Source organism: Diceros bicornis, chromosome 21, assembly GCF_020826845.1.
Source record: "Diceros bicornis minor isolate mBicDic1 chromosome 21, mDicBic1.mat.cur, whole genome shotgun sequence".
Classification (NCBI taxonomy): Eukaryota; Metazoa; Chordata; class Mammalia; order Perissodactyla; family Rhinocerotidae; genus Diceros; species Diceros bicornis.
Window position 1 is genome coordinate 40,040,160 of NC_080760.1, and position 14,382 is coordinate 40,054,541.

Here is a 14,382-nt window from a genome sequence, read left to right on the forward strand (position 1 = left end):
AGCACATAGTGAGCGCTACATAAATATTGCCCCTTATTACCTAACATATAACACCTGATTTGACTCTCAAAATTCCTGTGGAAGGAGGCAGAGCAGATATAAGTTCAATTTTACATATGGGAATCAGGACATACGGCTAAGTGGCAACGCTCAAATCAGAACCCACTACATGCTTCTCTGTCTGTAATGGTTCCAAAACTAACCCCAATCTGCATCTTCTGTCCATCCTATTCCATTCTTTGTCTGAGGATGTTGCCATTTTTCTGGAGACAACATGCTTCTACTTACCGAAGCTGAGACTGTAGCTTTCCTGCTTTGTTTATGAAATCTTCCCAAACTGGATAGCTCCCCTACAACAAAACAAAGCCATCAATCAGTAAGTCCTGCTGTGATAGACATCTGATTAAGACAATAACAGAACACTCAATTCCAATTATACGGGGAACAATCTGTGCGTGCTCTCTTCCTTTCCAGTCTACGATATGTTGCCCAGACTATATAGAAATCTATTGGCTCAGGAAAGGGTTTAGAATGTGCTCAGTCCCTATAATCTTGTAAATACTACAGACACCAACTGGAACAAGTTTGGCAGAATCTAACACACACATTGATGCATTGCTTTTTGAGTCGATAGATGGTGGGTCCAAATTCAAGATGCGCAGAACGTTCAAGGCTCTACTCTGAACCACTCGATCATGGCCCTGGCTCTTCTCACCCTCATTCCAAATGGAGGAGAAACCAGCATGACTGGGGCTCCTCCCCAGGACAGGTGGCCATTGGGAAGCATTACTAGACTATCAGAATCTCAAGGTTGGGAAGTTACCTAAATATAGCCGCTAGGCAGATGGCTTGAACCCAGCATCTACGTACAATACGACATGTGGCTCCCCAGCACACTTCAGCTCACAGGGAATCGTCACCCTCCCATGGCAGCCCACCTGTATCTGCCACCCTGTCCTTTCTGTCCACGCAGGCTTAGTTCTAACCTTCTGGGGACCCTCCGAGTTAAAGACCAACCCTGCTTCCACATGGAAGTCTTTTCCAGAACTGAGGATAACCAGCACATTCATCCACAGCTTTCCTTCTTTCAGCTCCCCAAGTGCCATTTCTATACAGGACCCTGTTTCACATCCCCACGGCATCCTGGGGACACTCCACCGTGTATCTCTACTCTTCTTCTAAGTACGGTGCTCAGACATGAACTCAAAGCTGCAGGTGCAATTCTGCTTGGGGCAAACCAAAGTGGGATCTGACACCTCCCTGCACATACACATTCAATTTATATTAAGATCAAGTAGCCAACCAACCAAGAGGCAACACAAAATAAACCCAGACAAGGCGAGACCATGGTTTGAGAAGGTGTTTGGCACTGAATTATTTAAATATAGAACTAAGACTAAACACCTGGGGGGTTATTGTTGCAGGATAGAATGAAATGTTATGAACCTTGACAAAACATAGGCCACCTCTTGATTTTGTGTTAAGGAGAGGAAGGAGAAACTATAATGAGGTTAATCATCTCATCTTTCAATACAGAAGCCCAATCAAAATAGTCTAAAACTTCAACTGAGCTAAAATATATGATTTCACCTTCCTACTAGTTATAATAATCTTTTTTTCTTACCCTTAGTGCAGTTTCTCAATCTTGCCACTACTGACATTATATGCCAGATATTTTTTTTGTGGGGAGCTGTCCTGTGCATTATAGGATATTTAGCAGCATCCTTGACCTCTATTCACTAGATGTCAGTAACCCCCAACCTATGGTGGTGACCACCAAAAATGTCTCTAGACATTGCCAAATGTTCCCTAGGGGGCAAAATTATCCCTGGTTAAGAACCACTGCTTTAGAGGAAATTAGTCTGAAACCAATTTCTTTTGGTGAAGAAACAATTATCCGAAGTTCAGCAATTTCTTCAGTATTACTTCACTTCAGTTTCAATTCTTCTGCTAAATGAAAGTAAAGGTAAATATGTTTTTATTTCGAAAATATCATGCATAGCAGGAACGCCTTGTTATAAAAGTGCCTATGTATACATTTTTCTAGCTATCAAGTCTATCTGAAAATGTGCATAGAGATATCTGGAAAACTGTCTACCAAATACAAAAATGGGCCATTTCTAGGAGCTAAGATTTGGACCGATGTGTTGCTTTCTTGTTTGTACTTTCCTCTATGGCCACAGTTGTTTTTTTTTAAATAAGGATCATGTATCATTTTTATAAAAACAATAACGTCATTACATAAAAAAAATTTAAGATCAAATTAGAGGTTCTGGCAACAGCAGCACCATGAATTTACAATCCACCCAAACTCTAAAGCCTGTTTCGCACATGCCGCCAGATCATACCCATCAGTTCAGCATTTGTGCACCTGAGACCTGCTTAGCCCAATCGCAGGTCTCTAGATTTATTCCTCCAAATGGCAGTTTGCTCCCATGGGATGCTAAGCTGCACCAGGTCAGAGATCCAGTCTGACGGGCTCCTGGCAGAGGCCTTTTGGCAGCTACACCTGAGCTACTGACACTAATACCCACGCACAGGTCTCATGTTGCTAAGCCACAGAGCCTTCATCCCGTCTTTGAGCCCTGGGAGTTTCTTCAACCCAAGAGCAGAACTGGATATTAATATATGTTGAATGAAACCTTGCAAGAGCTCTGGCTACCATTTCGGGCTCATCCAGACATCGTGGGGAATTCCAATGATAACATCTAGAATATTTACCATTTTCTTATCAAGCCCAGGTATGAACACCCCTTACACATCTACCTCCAAGTAATTAAAGAGGTAAGGGTGGAGATCAGAGTCCCCTGGCTAGCCACTAGAGATCTCTGTCCAGACCAACACCAGTTAGCATCCTTAAGAGCATAAGAGTTCAACCAACCAATTACAGCCTCATCTGGCCACTCCTTCTCTTTCTGATCCACATGACAGTAGGAGGAGCTTTTTGAAAAGCCTGAGGATGTTCAGACACAATGGTCACCAACTTCTAGCTAAAGGTACCATCATCTCTCACATATATACAGGAGAAGGACAAGGGAGCTAGGTCCTCCCCTCCCCAGCACCAACCACTCCATCCAGAGAGCCCCTGGAGAAGGGCACTGAGATGATCCGTAATATTTCTTAAGAAAAAAGTGAGGCACATTCATTGAGAATATGCCAAAATGGCAGGAGGCCTGTGCAGGGAGTACTGAGTCTTGAGTTCTAGCCATGGCCCTGCCAGTAAATTACTGGAGGAAGTCCCTTTACCTCTCAAGGCCTGTTCCTTACAATGATAAAAAATAAAAACAAATCATTCCATCACCACTGTTGAACACTGACATCACTAAACACTAAAAGAATGTAGGGAAGGAATACGGAGCACAAATTTGAGAATCCCACCTCCTGGATTGAATCGTAGCTCTCCCGTTTACCATGTGACATTGGGCAAGTCATTCGACTTCTGCACGGGGATAAGTCACTACCTCACAGGGGTGGTGTGAGGGATAAATGAGGTCAGACATAAAAAGTGCTCAGTGCCGTGTGGGGCACACAGTAAGTGCTCACCGGATGGGATCGATCCAGGCTTTTGCAGGCTCCCAGTAATCTCACTCAGGATGTAGGGAGAGATGGCAGAAACTCTCTAAGCCAGACCGTCCACCCAGGCTGGAATCCCTCATTCTTAGTCCTAAGTACAGAACAAACTGTATACAGATGCTCTGTGCATCTCACTCTCAGTTAACCATAGTTAATGCAGAAACAGACGAGGCAGCTGGATGCACAGCATCCCAGGATGTCTCTCCTGCTCCTAAGTAAATGGCGGTAGAGTACTCAAAACCCAAGATGAATGTGCCTGAAAACGACGACAGCTCAAACCACTTAAAAAACCACTTATCTGCCTCCACTTGGAGCTTCATTTCAGTCCTCACCAAATTAGCAACAAAAGGAGGGCCCCCTCTCTATCAAGGGGTACAGCACACAGCTCTCTGCCTACGAACACCCACTCAGCCAGAAGGCTGCCACATGCAGCTCTCTCCTGATTTAATGATATTTGACAGTCTATGAAAGAGTGTCAGGCCCACCTGTTTGAGGCAATATATAATTTAATAGATTCTTTAAAAAAAAGAAAATGAACTTCTAAGAACAGAAGACAAAAACCTCCTTGTTGAGGAATTTTTTTTTAAGTGTGTAAATGTTATTAAAATTTAAAGGCAAGGTGATGTTGGGTTGTTCCAGATTTTTTTTTTAAGTTTCTTTCAAGGAAAAAAAAGTTTCTACCCACCTGAAAGTAGTTTTACTACAAAAATTCAAAAGCTTGGAGGAAGTGAGAAGGGAGGGAGAAGGGACTTGTTGAAAGATTATAAGGTAACTGAGAGAAAAAGCCCTGGGTCACTCTAGACCACAAGACTTAGTAAAGGAGAGCACACTCAAGTTTCAAAAGAAATTCGCCAATCAAGGGGCCAGCCTGTGGCCTATTGGTTAAGTTCGTACGCTCCGCTTTGGCGGCCCGGGTTCTAGGGTTCGGATCCCAGGCGCAGACCTACACCATTCACCAGCCATGCTGTGTGGTGACCCACATACAAAGTAGAGGAAGATTGGCAGGGACGTTAGCTCAGGGACAATCTTCCTCAAGGAAAAAAAAAGAGGAAGATTGGCAATGGATGTTAGCTCAGGGCAAATCTTCCTCAGCAAAAAACAAAGAAAAGAAAGAAATTTGCCAATCAAGACATTGTACGCACTGAAACCCTTTTAGAATTCCATATTCCAATATGGTCCTTATATTTTCTAATCTGCACCACCGACCAGGAAGTTCCAGAAACCTCTCTCCTGAGGCCATGTTTCTCACTGGGCTCTATTCACGTTTGAGGAAATTCCTAGGAATGCATTCCCAAAGCCATGAAAAAATCCCAACACAGACCCCACTGTGAAGTTCACCAGAGAACACAAAAAGGTTTCACAACTTTCCAGACAGACCAAAGTCAAAGAAAATAAGACTCCCACAGAGCACCAGGTTCTGTCGAGGCCAAAGTCATAAGCAGGGGAAAAAAGACTCTCGTCCCCCAGGAACCACTTGAATTTCTATGGAGAGGAGGGTAAGGCAGGTTTTGAACCCTTGGCAGTTTGTTGAAAATAGAACTCAGGGGCCAGGCCGGTGGCATAGTGGTTAAGTTTGCACGCTCCACTTCGGCAGCCCAGGGTTCATGGGCACGGACCCACACACTGCTCATCAAGCCATGCTGTGGTGGTGTCCCACGTACAAAGTAGAGGAAGATTGGCACAGATGTTAGCTCAGGGCCAATCTTCCTCACAAGAAAAAAAAAAAGCAAGAAAATAGAACTCAGATCACAACAGGTTCTGAAAGAAAGGGAAAGTCCCCTATTACAGAAATGGGAAGAAAAAGCAGGTTTGTTTACAAGCATGTAGGGGACTCCCTTAAGTTACAAGACCGTCCCCACTTCTTACAGCAGGAGACACAGGCACATGGGGATTCCCTGAAGACAGGCTTGAACTCACGCCTCTGCAGCCACCAAGTAGGGCGCTGACCACGCCCCCCACACCACACACGCCACCCTGATGGCTGTTGTCTCTTCTAACCTCCAGGGGGATTCAACAATCTTGAAAACTCCTACTCAACTGTCACCACCCAGCTCAAATGTCACCTCTTCCAGAGCATTCTCAGACACACCCACTTCCCTCACATCATGCAATTCACCATCTGTGAGCCTGAGTACCTCCACTAAACTGTGGGCTCAAGGACAGAAATGGAGGGAGGCAGGCAAAGCATTTCCAGTAAGAGAGATGGCTGGTGCAGAAACAGGGGGGCAAAGAGGACACAAACAAGCTCTCTCCGAGGGACACTGGAGTGGCACACTTATGCTGGGGACAAGCAGGAGACAGGCAGGCTGGACAAGGCGACCACGAGCAGCCTTCAAAGGCAAGGTCCAGAGTTTAGCCACAAATGGGGCAGCAGAGGAAGACTGGAGTGGCCTTCTTTCAGATGGCAAGTGACATAAATCCCAAACCAGCTAGGAGACAAGAGAACCTGGGTAACGGGTCATATACCTGACGGTAGCCTGGTCCCCTGGAGCATAGGGAGGAGGAAGTCATTTTCTTATTTCTGAGGAAAAAGGCCCAGCCAACCTCCGTCAACTCCCCAAGAGTTTGGGGGCCACCTAAACAAATACGCGAGTTAGCTTCCCCACTCCTACCCACACAGTTGAGCTCTGGGAACACCCCTGAGTCCCTCTCCTCTTCCCCTCCCCTTCCTCCACTTTTCCCAGAGCCAGAAGGCCGGGCAGGCCGCTTGCCTGACACCCAGTGCAGGACTCAGCCAGTGGCCATCATGCCTTGGGGCTCTGTTGTGCTTTGTTTTGTTTTGTGTTAAACAGAAGCCCAGGATGGCATCCCACACACGGAGCAGAAGAGTAAACTGTGTGTAACTCATCTGCTCGGCTGGTTCACGGTGCCCCATAAATAATGCAGCAACCGCCTCTCCCAGCCCGGCCGCTGTGACGCTGGGACCTTGGGGGACAGCTGAGGGAATGTGACACCCGTGCTGCCACACAGGCAACAGGGAGGAGCCGTGGTCGGAAGAGGGGCAGTTTCAGAGGTGCCAGAGAGCTGGAGAAGACTCACAAGGAGAACGAATTCGGCTTAGCTGGGAATAAAACAGGGACCAGTGGAGGGCAGGCTACAAGGAGTCGGGTTCCAACTCAAAGGTCTCTGTCCTGCCCAAAGACGCCAGACAGAGGCTGCCTCACCCATGGTTACAGCTGATGAGAACTCAAGTCTTGGGTATAAAACTGGACAGGTAACCTCCCTCTTTTCACCTTGACAAGCATCACTGTCACCATCATCACTGTTAAGCATCACAATTTTCTAGTCAGTTGCTAGGTGCCTGGTACACAGATCAGCATTTCTCAAACTATCTTACATATCCATCACCTGGGGATCTTGCAAAAGTGCAGGTTCTGATTCCCTTGGTCTGAGGTGGGGCCTAGATGTTTAATCTGAGTGATGCTGCTGGTCCACAGACCACACCCTGAGGAGCACAGCTTTACACATACTCTTATTACATGCTCACAACAACCCAATGAGGCAGGTGCTGCTATATTTCACAGCTGAGGAAACTGAGGACCAGAGATATTGTACCTAGCGGTCTAGGCTCAAATTTGATCCAGGATCTGCCTGACTTTGAGGCCCAAGCAGTACCCTGATTCTGGGAAGTGCAAGCAGACACAGCCTCCAGCCCAGCCCCAGGGTAGCAGAAAGCAGCTCAGCATGCAGACTGGGTCCTGCAGGAGCCCAGACAAAGCAGAGCGGGGGAGCAAGGGCTCCCCAAACACACAACCCCCGATTACAACTTCAAATGCCCTGGGAGAGCTGTAATGTCACCCTAGAAATAGTCAGGATCCTCAACCACGTGAGAAAGAAAACATGAAACATAAAACAAAAGCCTTCGTGTAGACAAGGCTCTATAGAAATGTTCACAGGTGCTGGCAATGTTCACAGGTGCTGTCACTAGCGGAATGATTATGGGTGATTTTATCTCATCTTCAGGTCGTCTGTGGACACCGGAACCGATCTGCTTCTACCAGGAGATCGGAGAGCCTGTCTGGAGCATCTCTATAGGCTGCTGCTGCTGCCGCCACGCCTGCCACCAGGTCCCTCCCCAGGTCTGCAGGAACCTCATCAGGGCAAGCATGAGCCCACAGCATCCCTCCGCTGCTTCTTCTAGGTCCACACCTTGCTGAGCTCAGACCTTCAGGGAAACGAAAAGCAAAGCTTCAAGAGGAGCCTGGCACCTTCTGACGGACACGGGAGCGCCTCTGGATTCCTCGCTTCTTCAAGCGCAAGGCAGAAATCTGCAGCTTCCAGAAGTGGGTGTGCAGGATGAAGGACAGGGCCCCTGAATGCCTGTCACAGCTCTGTCTCCAAAACCACCCTTCCCACCCCACCCTGCAAGACGAAGGGCTCCCAAGATTCTCAGATGAAAGGCACTGTGTAAGCCCATCCATCATGAAAACCATTCCTGGGCTTTTATTCTCTGATTGGGGCTTGCCTAATCTACTAATTATCCCTGTCCATCAAGTGGATGACAGCCTTGGGGATAATCAATGGTTGCTTCCTTGCACACCCACCCTCATCCACTTGCCTAAGCTCACCAGCAATAAATATGCCTATAAAAAGGAAGATTTAACCACAAAAGGTGCCCCCTCCATCCATCCTCCCCTCACACTGCTCCATTTGTAACTATAACACCCTAATTAAATCAAGGACATCAAGCTTTTTCTTCCTCCTGTGTTACAAGGTTCCATGCCCAGCATGTCTGTTTTCTGACATATGGGTAGGTCCCCACTTTAAAAAAAGAAACAAACACATATGTCAACTGTATCTTCAAAGTAGTATTGTTTTTTTAAGTTTTCTACCAAGAAGCATTCCTTTGTCTATCCTGAACCTTCCAATAGAAGAGCCACTAGCCACACGGACTTATATAAATTTAAATTAATTACAATGACATAAAATTAAAAATTCAGTTCCTCACTCAAGTGCTCAACACGCACATGTGGCTAGTGGCTACAGTACCGGACAGGGTAGATACAGAACATCTCCATCATTGAAGAAAGGTCTATGAGACAGCACCAGCCATAAGGTGATGGAATCACTCTTGGGCGTCCTTGGGGTGTTCTACAGCTGCAACTAGGTTTCTGGTTCTGTTTTTGAACTTTTGCAAAATTGGTGTGTACCATGCTCTACATTTCTTTGAAAATGGAATCCCTCTCCTCTCCTTTCGCATTCCCCAAATTTATCTTGCCCTCCACCACTTTTCTCTGCTATGATATTTCCTTTATTATTTCAGATGGTCACCTGGAGCCAACTAGGTGTCCACATTTATTTCACCATCATCACTAAGAACACCACCTCACATTTACACAGTACTTGAGAGAGTATAAAGGGCTGTCATAACAACCCTGGGAGGGCAGTTAGCAGAACAGGCATTTAACACTTCCCTTTTTCCACTGGAAAATAAGACACGGAAAGCTTAAGTAATTTACCTAGGGTCAGGGAAGGGTTTGCCCTCATACTCAGCTTATTTCACCAACTCTCCTCAATTTGCCCAGTTCTTTTTAAAACGAAATTGTTCCTGGGTTCACCTAAAATTTAGCACTTCTCCACAACCAGAAACTTGAGACCTCAAGGTCTACCCACCTCATTCAGCGGCTGGCTGCCCTTACCCAAGCGCTGATAAGAAACCTTTGTGTACATTTAAACCTCCCCAGGATAATAAACATGTATCTGCCCGCTCTAACCTTTGTCCCACTATACAGAGTCCAAAGCTTCTGCTCCATTTGCTTATTCCTGTACATAAACGTCCACATGAGATAAGGAAGCAAAGAAAAACACTCGGTGACCTACACACCCTATAAAAAACGTTAAGTATTATTACCATTATTCCATGTTTGCACGCCTGGACTCACCCACTCCTCCTCCCTGGAACTGCCCTCTCTGACTTGCCTCCACCCAGCTCCAAAAGTGCTTCCGCATTTTAGGGATTTGCTCCTCTTGGGGGCCATCTCTCCAACACCCTGAACAGATACACAAGCACCCACGCCCCTAGAGTGGATCACGTGTGTGCTGGGGGCTTTGCTCTCCTACAGGAGCACCTCTGTGTTCATCCTATCCTCCCTTTTAAACTGTACACTCTCCCAAGGAAGAGGCAGCGTGATCAGCTTGTCAAATCCACCCCGGGGAACAATGGCCTTTACCGCACTGTGCACACTTCATGTGCTCCCCCACCTTCCACTAAACAGCTTTCCCCTTACACTGAACAGTGCCTCCTCCACAACCCCCAGATCCCACCCTGGGCTGCTAGGAATGACATCCAGGTGAGTGTCACCAAAAACTGTTTGTTGCATCTATAGTCACTGCCCTTTTTTTTTTTAGCATCTTTCCACTGAATGTCGTTCTCCTTGGCTGCACAGAGGGCCCTGATGGGCAACCCTATTCTAGAGTTTGAAAGGACCAGTGTGGTCTAGCGGTTAAGAGCATGGCTCTAGAGTCCCACTGCCCAATTTCAGATCTACCCACGGGGTGACCTAAGTTACTTAGTCACCAGGTACCACCTAGTCTTCATCCATAAACGATGCCCATGGTAGTCCCCACCTCCAAGGATAGTAAAAAGAGGAAGTGAAATAACGCAAGTGCTTAGAAGGGTGACCAGCACTTAGAACTCAATAAATGCAACTGCTGTTTTAATGACTCATTAAACAATGCCAGCCACCCTGTGACATTTAATGAGCACCTACTATGCACAGGCACCGAGTGGGGTGTCGGCCATACAGAGATAAGGAGTAAAAGTGTAGAGGAGTAAATGCGTAACCACCAACCCCAAAGGCTTCGGAGGGCGCCATACTCCAAATAGTAAGTACTGGAAGCAGGGGTTGGTGCAAGATTCCAGAGGCGGGTAATGCCTCACCTAGGTCTTAAAGGATAAAAGGGAACTTTCCTGGCAAAGAGGAAGGAAAGGAAGAAGGAAGGGAGGAAACATTCCCTGCAAAGGAAACAGAATTAGCAAAGGAAAGGAAGTAGAGAAGATCATGCTACATTCAGGTACGGGGGTCATTTTGCTCACCTGGAACACATTCCAGGTGGGTGCATTTGTGGTGGATTATGTATGGAGGGTGGGGAAGCATGGAGATCCTTCCCACTCACTGCATGAGCTGCAGAGGAAGCTCTTGGTGGCTCACTCCCACCTCCACCTACTCCCGGTATAACCCCAGCTCGACCTACCACTAACATTTGCTAAAACTCCAGATGCCTGAGCCCCACCCCAGATCTACACAAAATCTCCGGGGAGGGGGGCCAGGAATCTGCATTTTAACACACTTGCCCGGGGACACTCATGCTTGCTAAAATCACATACAGCGAGATTCGAGAATCACTGCACTAGATAAGATGCCACGTCCCTCTGAGGTCTTAGAAGCTGTGGCCTCAGCAATTTCTCAATCCTAATGTTCAAGTCCAGCTCCAGAAGTAACCGCTGGTGATGAGCACTCACACATGGGAATGTGAACTGATACACGCTTTCTGGAAGGCATTTTGCAATGGGTTTCAAAAGCCTTGAAAAGTACATACCTTTTGATCCAGGATAAATCCTTCAGGGGAAACCATCAATGTAAATCAATATCTAGCTACAAGGTTATATTCATTGCATTGTTGTTTATGATTGATGAAAAACTGGACACGGCCTAAAGACGAACTGGCCGGAACCATATGGAACTGGCTCCCACCTCAGGGCCTCTGCACATGCTCTTCGCTTGCCTGGAACATTCTTCCTCTGATACCCACATATTTCATAAGCTGTTGCTCAAATGTCACCTTCTCTGTGGGGCCTTCTCTAATCATCCTATTTAAAAACAGCAACACTGCCCCTGCTTTTTTTTCCCCATTGCACATAATCCTGCTAATATACAAGAGAATCGACTTATTCAGTTTGTCTGGCCCCACTCCACTAGAATGTAAGTATGAAGTATCCCCTGCACTTCACACAGAACCTGGCACACAATAGGTCCTCAGATCTGTGTCGACTAAATGAATTAACTTACAGACATACGAAACAATGGACACCACACAGCCATTAAAACTGACACGGCTCAGGGGCCAACCCGGTGGCGCAGCGGTTAAGTTCACACGCCCCGCTTCAGCGGCCCAGGGGTTTGCCGGTTCGGATCCCAGGCGCGGACCGACCCACGGCTTGTCAGGCCATGCTGTGGCAGCGTCCCATATAAAGAAGAGGAAGATGGGCATGGATGTTAGCCCAGGGCCAGTCTTCCTCAGCAAAAAGAGCAGGATTGGCAACGGACGTTAGCTCAGGGCTAATCTTCCTCACAAAAAAAAAAACTGACACAGCTTACAATTATACGCACAGAAAGGCAGCATAAGTGAACAGCTAAGGGATAAAAGAAATTTATGGCACAGCATAGGCCACATGAACCTTTGTCTAAAATGTGTATACATAACCCACTTTGTAATCAAGTGGTTATGGGTGACTTTTTTTTTTACATAACTGAGGTTTCTAGTTTTTCTTCCATTAACTTTATATCATTTGCATAATCTTTGAGAAGTAATCTCTCATGAAATGCTCTCAAAACATTTGCTAATCTTTCTTCTTTTAGGAAAAAGTTTCCTCCCCAGTGACTTAATTAGGGTGTCCCTAATTAAGGCCAGTATAACATCAAAGAGGCCAGGTTCCAGAGGACCCTTGCTACTTCTGGTTCCAAGATGACCTCAGATCTTCCAGCAATGGCTTGCAGAGCCTCCAAGCACTCAGAGGCCAAAGGCTTGGCCATCAGCAAGCTACTCCTGGCTCTGCTCCCCGCTCCTTGCTTCCTATTGGGGTGCCTCATCCAATTATTCAGGCCCGAGATCACATCCTGCTGGAGAGCTGGCTTTGAAGGTTCAGTAAACAATCACTTCAAAACAAAGAGGGACCATTAGACCAAACTCAAAGACTTCCTTAATGGCTGCACGCTCAGCTGCAGGAGTGAGGCAGGCGCAAGCAGGCCAGGCCTCAGAAGTGAAATTGAGGTCTCCCTGGGAACTAATCTCGAAGCATTTCCCGCCTCCTACTGCAAATATCCCCCCTTCCTGTTTTGCACTCAGTTATGTAGGGTGCAGAGCTGTTACTGGGGCGACCCTGACAGAGGAGGCGTCTCCAGCAAAACAAACATGTCTTGCAGTTGTCACCTTGGACAACCATGTCAGACCCTTAGGTCACCTCCCACCCCACCCACTCCCCACATACTTCCCTCTGGTGACAAGTTAGAGGCACCAGCCGGGTGCGTCAACTGCCCAATGACTGCATGTGTGTTGGCTGGGTCAAACTGCTCTTTAAATAGAGCGAGGGCCCTTGAGCTCCCTGAAGCAACTCAGGGAAGAGCCTAGATTTTTATGCTTTATCTGGTTTATCTCTGAGTCCTAAAGGTATTGACAGAACAATCATCAAAGAGATCAGCGAAATACACCCCTTATAGAATCTGAAAAGGAAATCTTAAAACGCCATGCTGTGAGAGAGAGCCCAGCACGGTGGATAAGAGCACAGATTGGAGCCAGAGGGCCTGGGTGCAAATCCCAGCTGTACCTCTCACTAGCTCTATGATGTGGGCAAATGCCTTAACCTTTGTACCTCAGTTTCCCCACCTATAAAATGGGAATTATAGCACTAACTATCTCACTGGGTTGTTGGGGAGATGAAGAGTCTTTATTTGTAAAGCACTAGAATAGTGCTTGGTTGTGCCATATAAATGCTTGTTAAATAATAAAACTCTTCCTCAGCTTGGGTGTCACCTGTACCAAAAGCCTCCCCTGACTCTGTCCTCCCATTCCAAATGAGAATCAGAGGCCCCCTCCCCGGGACCCCGACAAAACCCAGCTGATCACAGTGATTTCTAATTACTTGTCCGTTCCTCTTCTAGACTAAACAACTTTAGGGCAAGGACTGTCTGTCTTGTTCCCAGGTGTATCTCCAGCATCCAGCAGTGCCTGGTACAGAGCACACCATCATATATGTTAAATATGTGTACTGTGTTCTCTCAAATTATGTACATGCTGAAAGCTGAAAAGCATTTCACTCTTGTCTCTACTGCATTATCAAAGTGAAGATATGGGTCTCTCGTATTTTCTGAAACATCCGAGTGCCGCTATCAGCATGATACTCTGCTAGAAATTACCAGGGTGGCTCAGACAGATACACAAGAGCATTTTACTTAGCACTTATTTCATGCTAAGCCCTTTACATATACTTTCTTGTTCAATCCTCAACAACTTTACGAGGGAGTTTTACTCCCCTCATTTTACAGTTAAGAAAAATCAAGGCTCAGAGAGGTTGAGTAACTTGCCCACAGTAACAGAGCTAAGAAGTGGCAGAGACAGGCTTCAAAGCCATGGGTAGTGGGCTTAAAAGGTAGAATGTAATAAATACTAGGTGGAATCAACACACAACGTGAAAAATGCCTAAGGGTATCTGGCTTTGAAAGAGGAGGGACCAGAAATGAAGGAACTTTCTGGTGGAGCAAGAAAGTTTTCAATAAGAACAAGAACAAGAAAGATTTCAATAAGCAACAATGGCAGAGAGGGTCCCCCAGGTGGGACAAACAGCAGGAAGGAGGAGCACAGGGTGTGTTCAAAGAGGCAGGGGACTCCAGGGTGGGGAGCACTGGGCACAGAGCAGGCCACTCAGCGAGGGCCAAACTACAGGGGTCCCTGAATGTCAGGCCAAGGCAGGTGGGCCACATTCAGCAGGTAGAGAGGTGGAAAGAACACAGATATGGCCAAGTCTTGGGAAGGGACAGCAGCTCAGTATGCTGCTGCTACAGGGCAAGCTAGAGGCAAATAAGGCCACTTTCA

The 14,382-nt window shown here is 46.7% G+C and overlaps 1 protein-coding gene across 9 annotated transcripts in view; it reads right to left on the reverse strand.

Annotated features, from left to right (window-relative positions):
• MTSS1 (MTSS I-BAR domain containing 1) overlaps nt 1-14,382 on the reverse strand; it is a 160,320-nt gene that overhangs the window by 136,806 nt on the left and 9,132 nt on the right. For all 9 annotated transcript variants that reach the window (XM_058564921.1, XM_058564920.1, XM_058564915.1 and 6 more), the window contains one exon: nt 289-350. In XM_058564921.1, the coding sequence (XP_058420904.1) occupies nt 289-350 (62 nt within the window). The remainder of the gene's footprint in view (nt 1-288; nt 351-14,382) is intronic.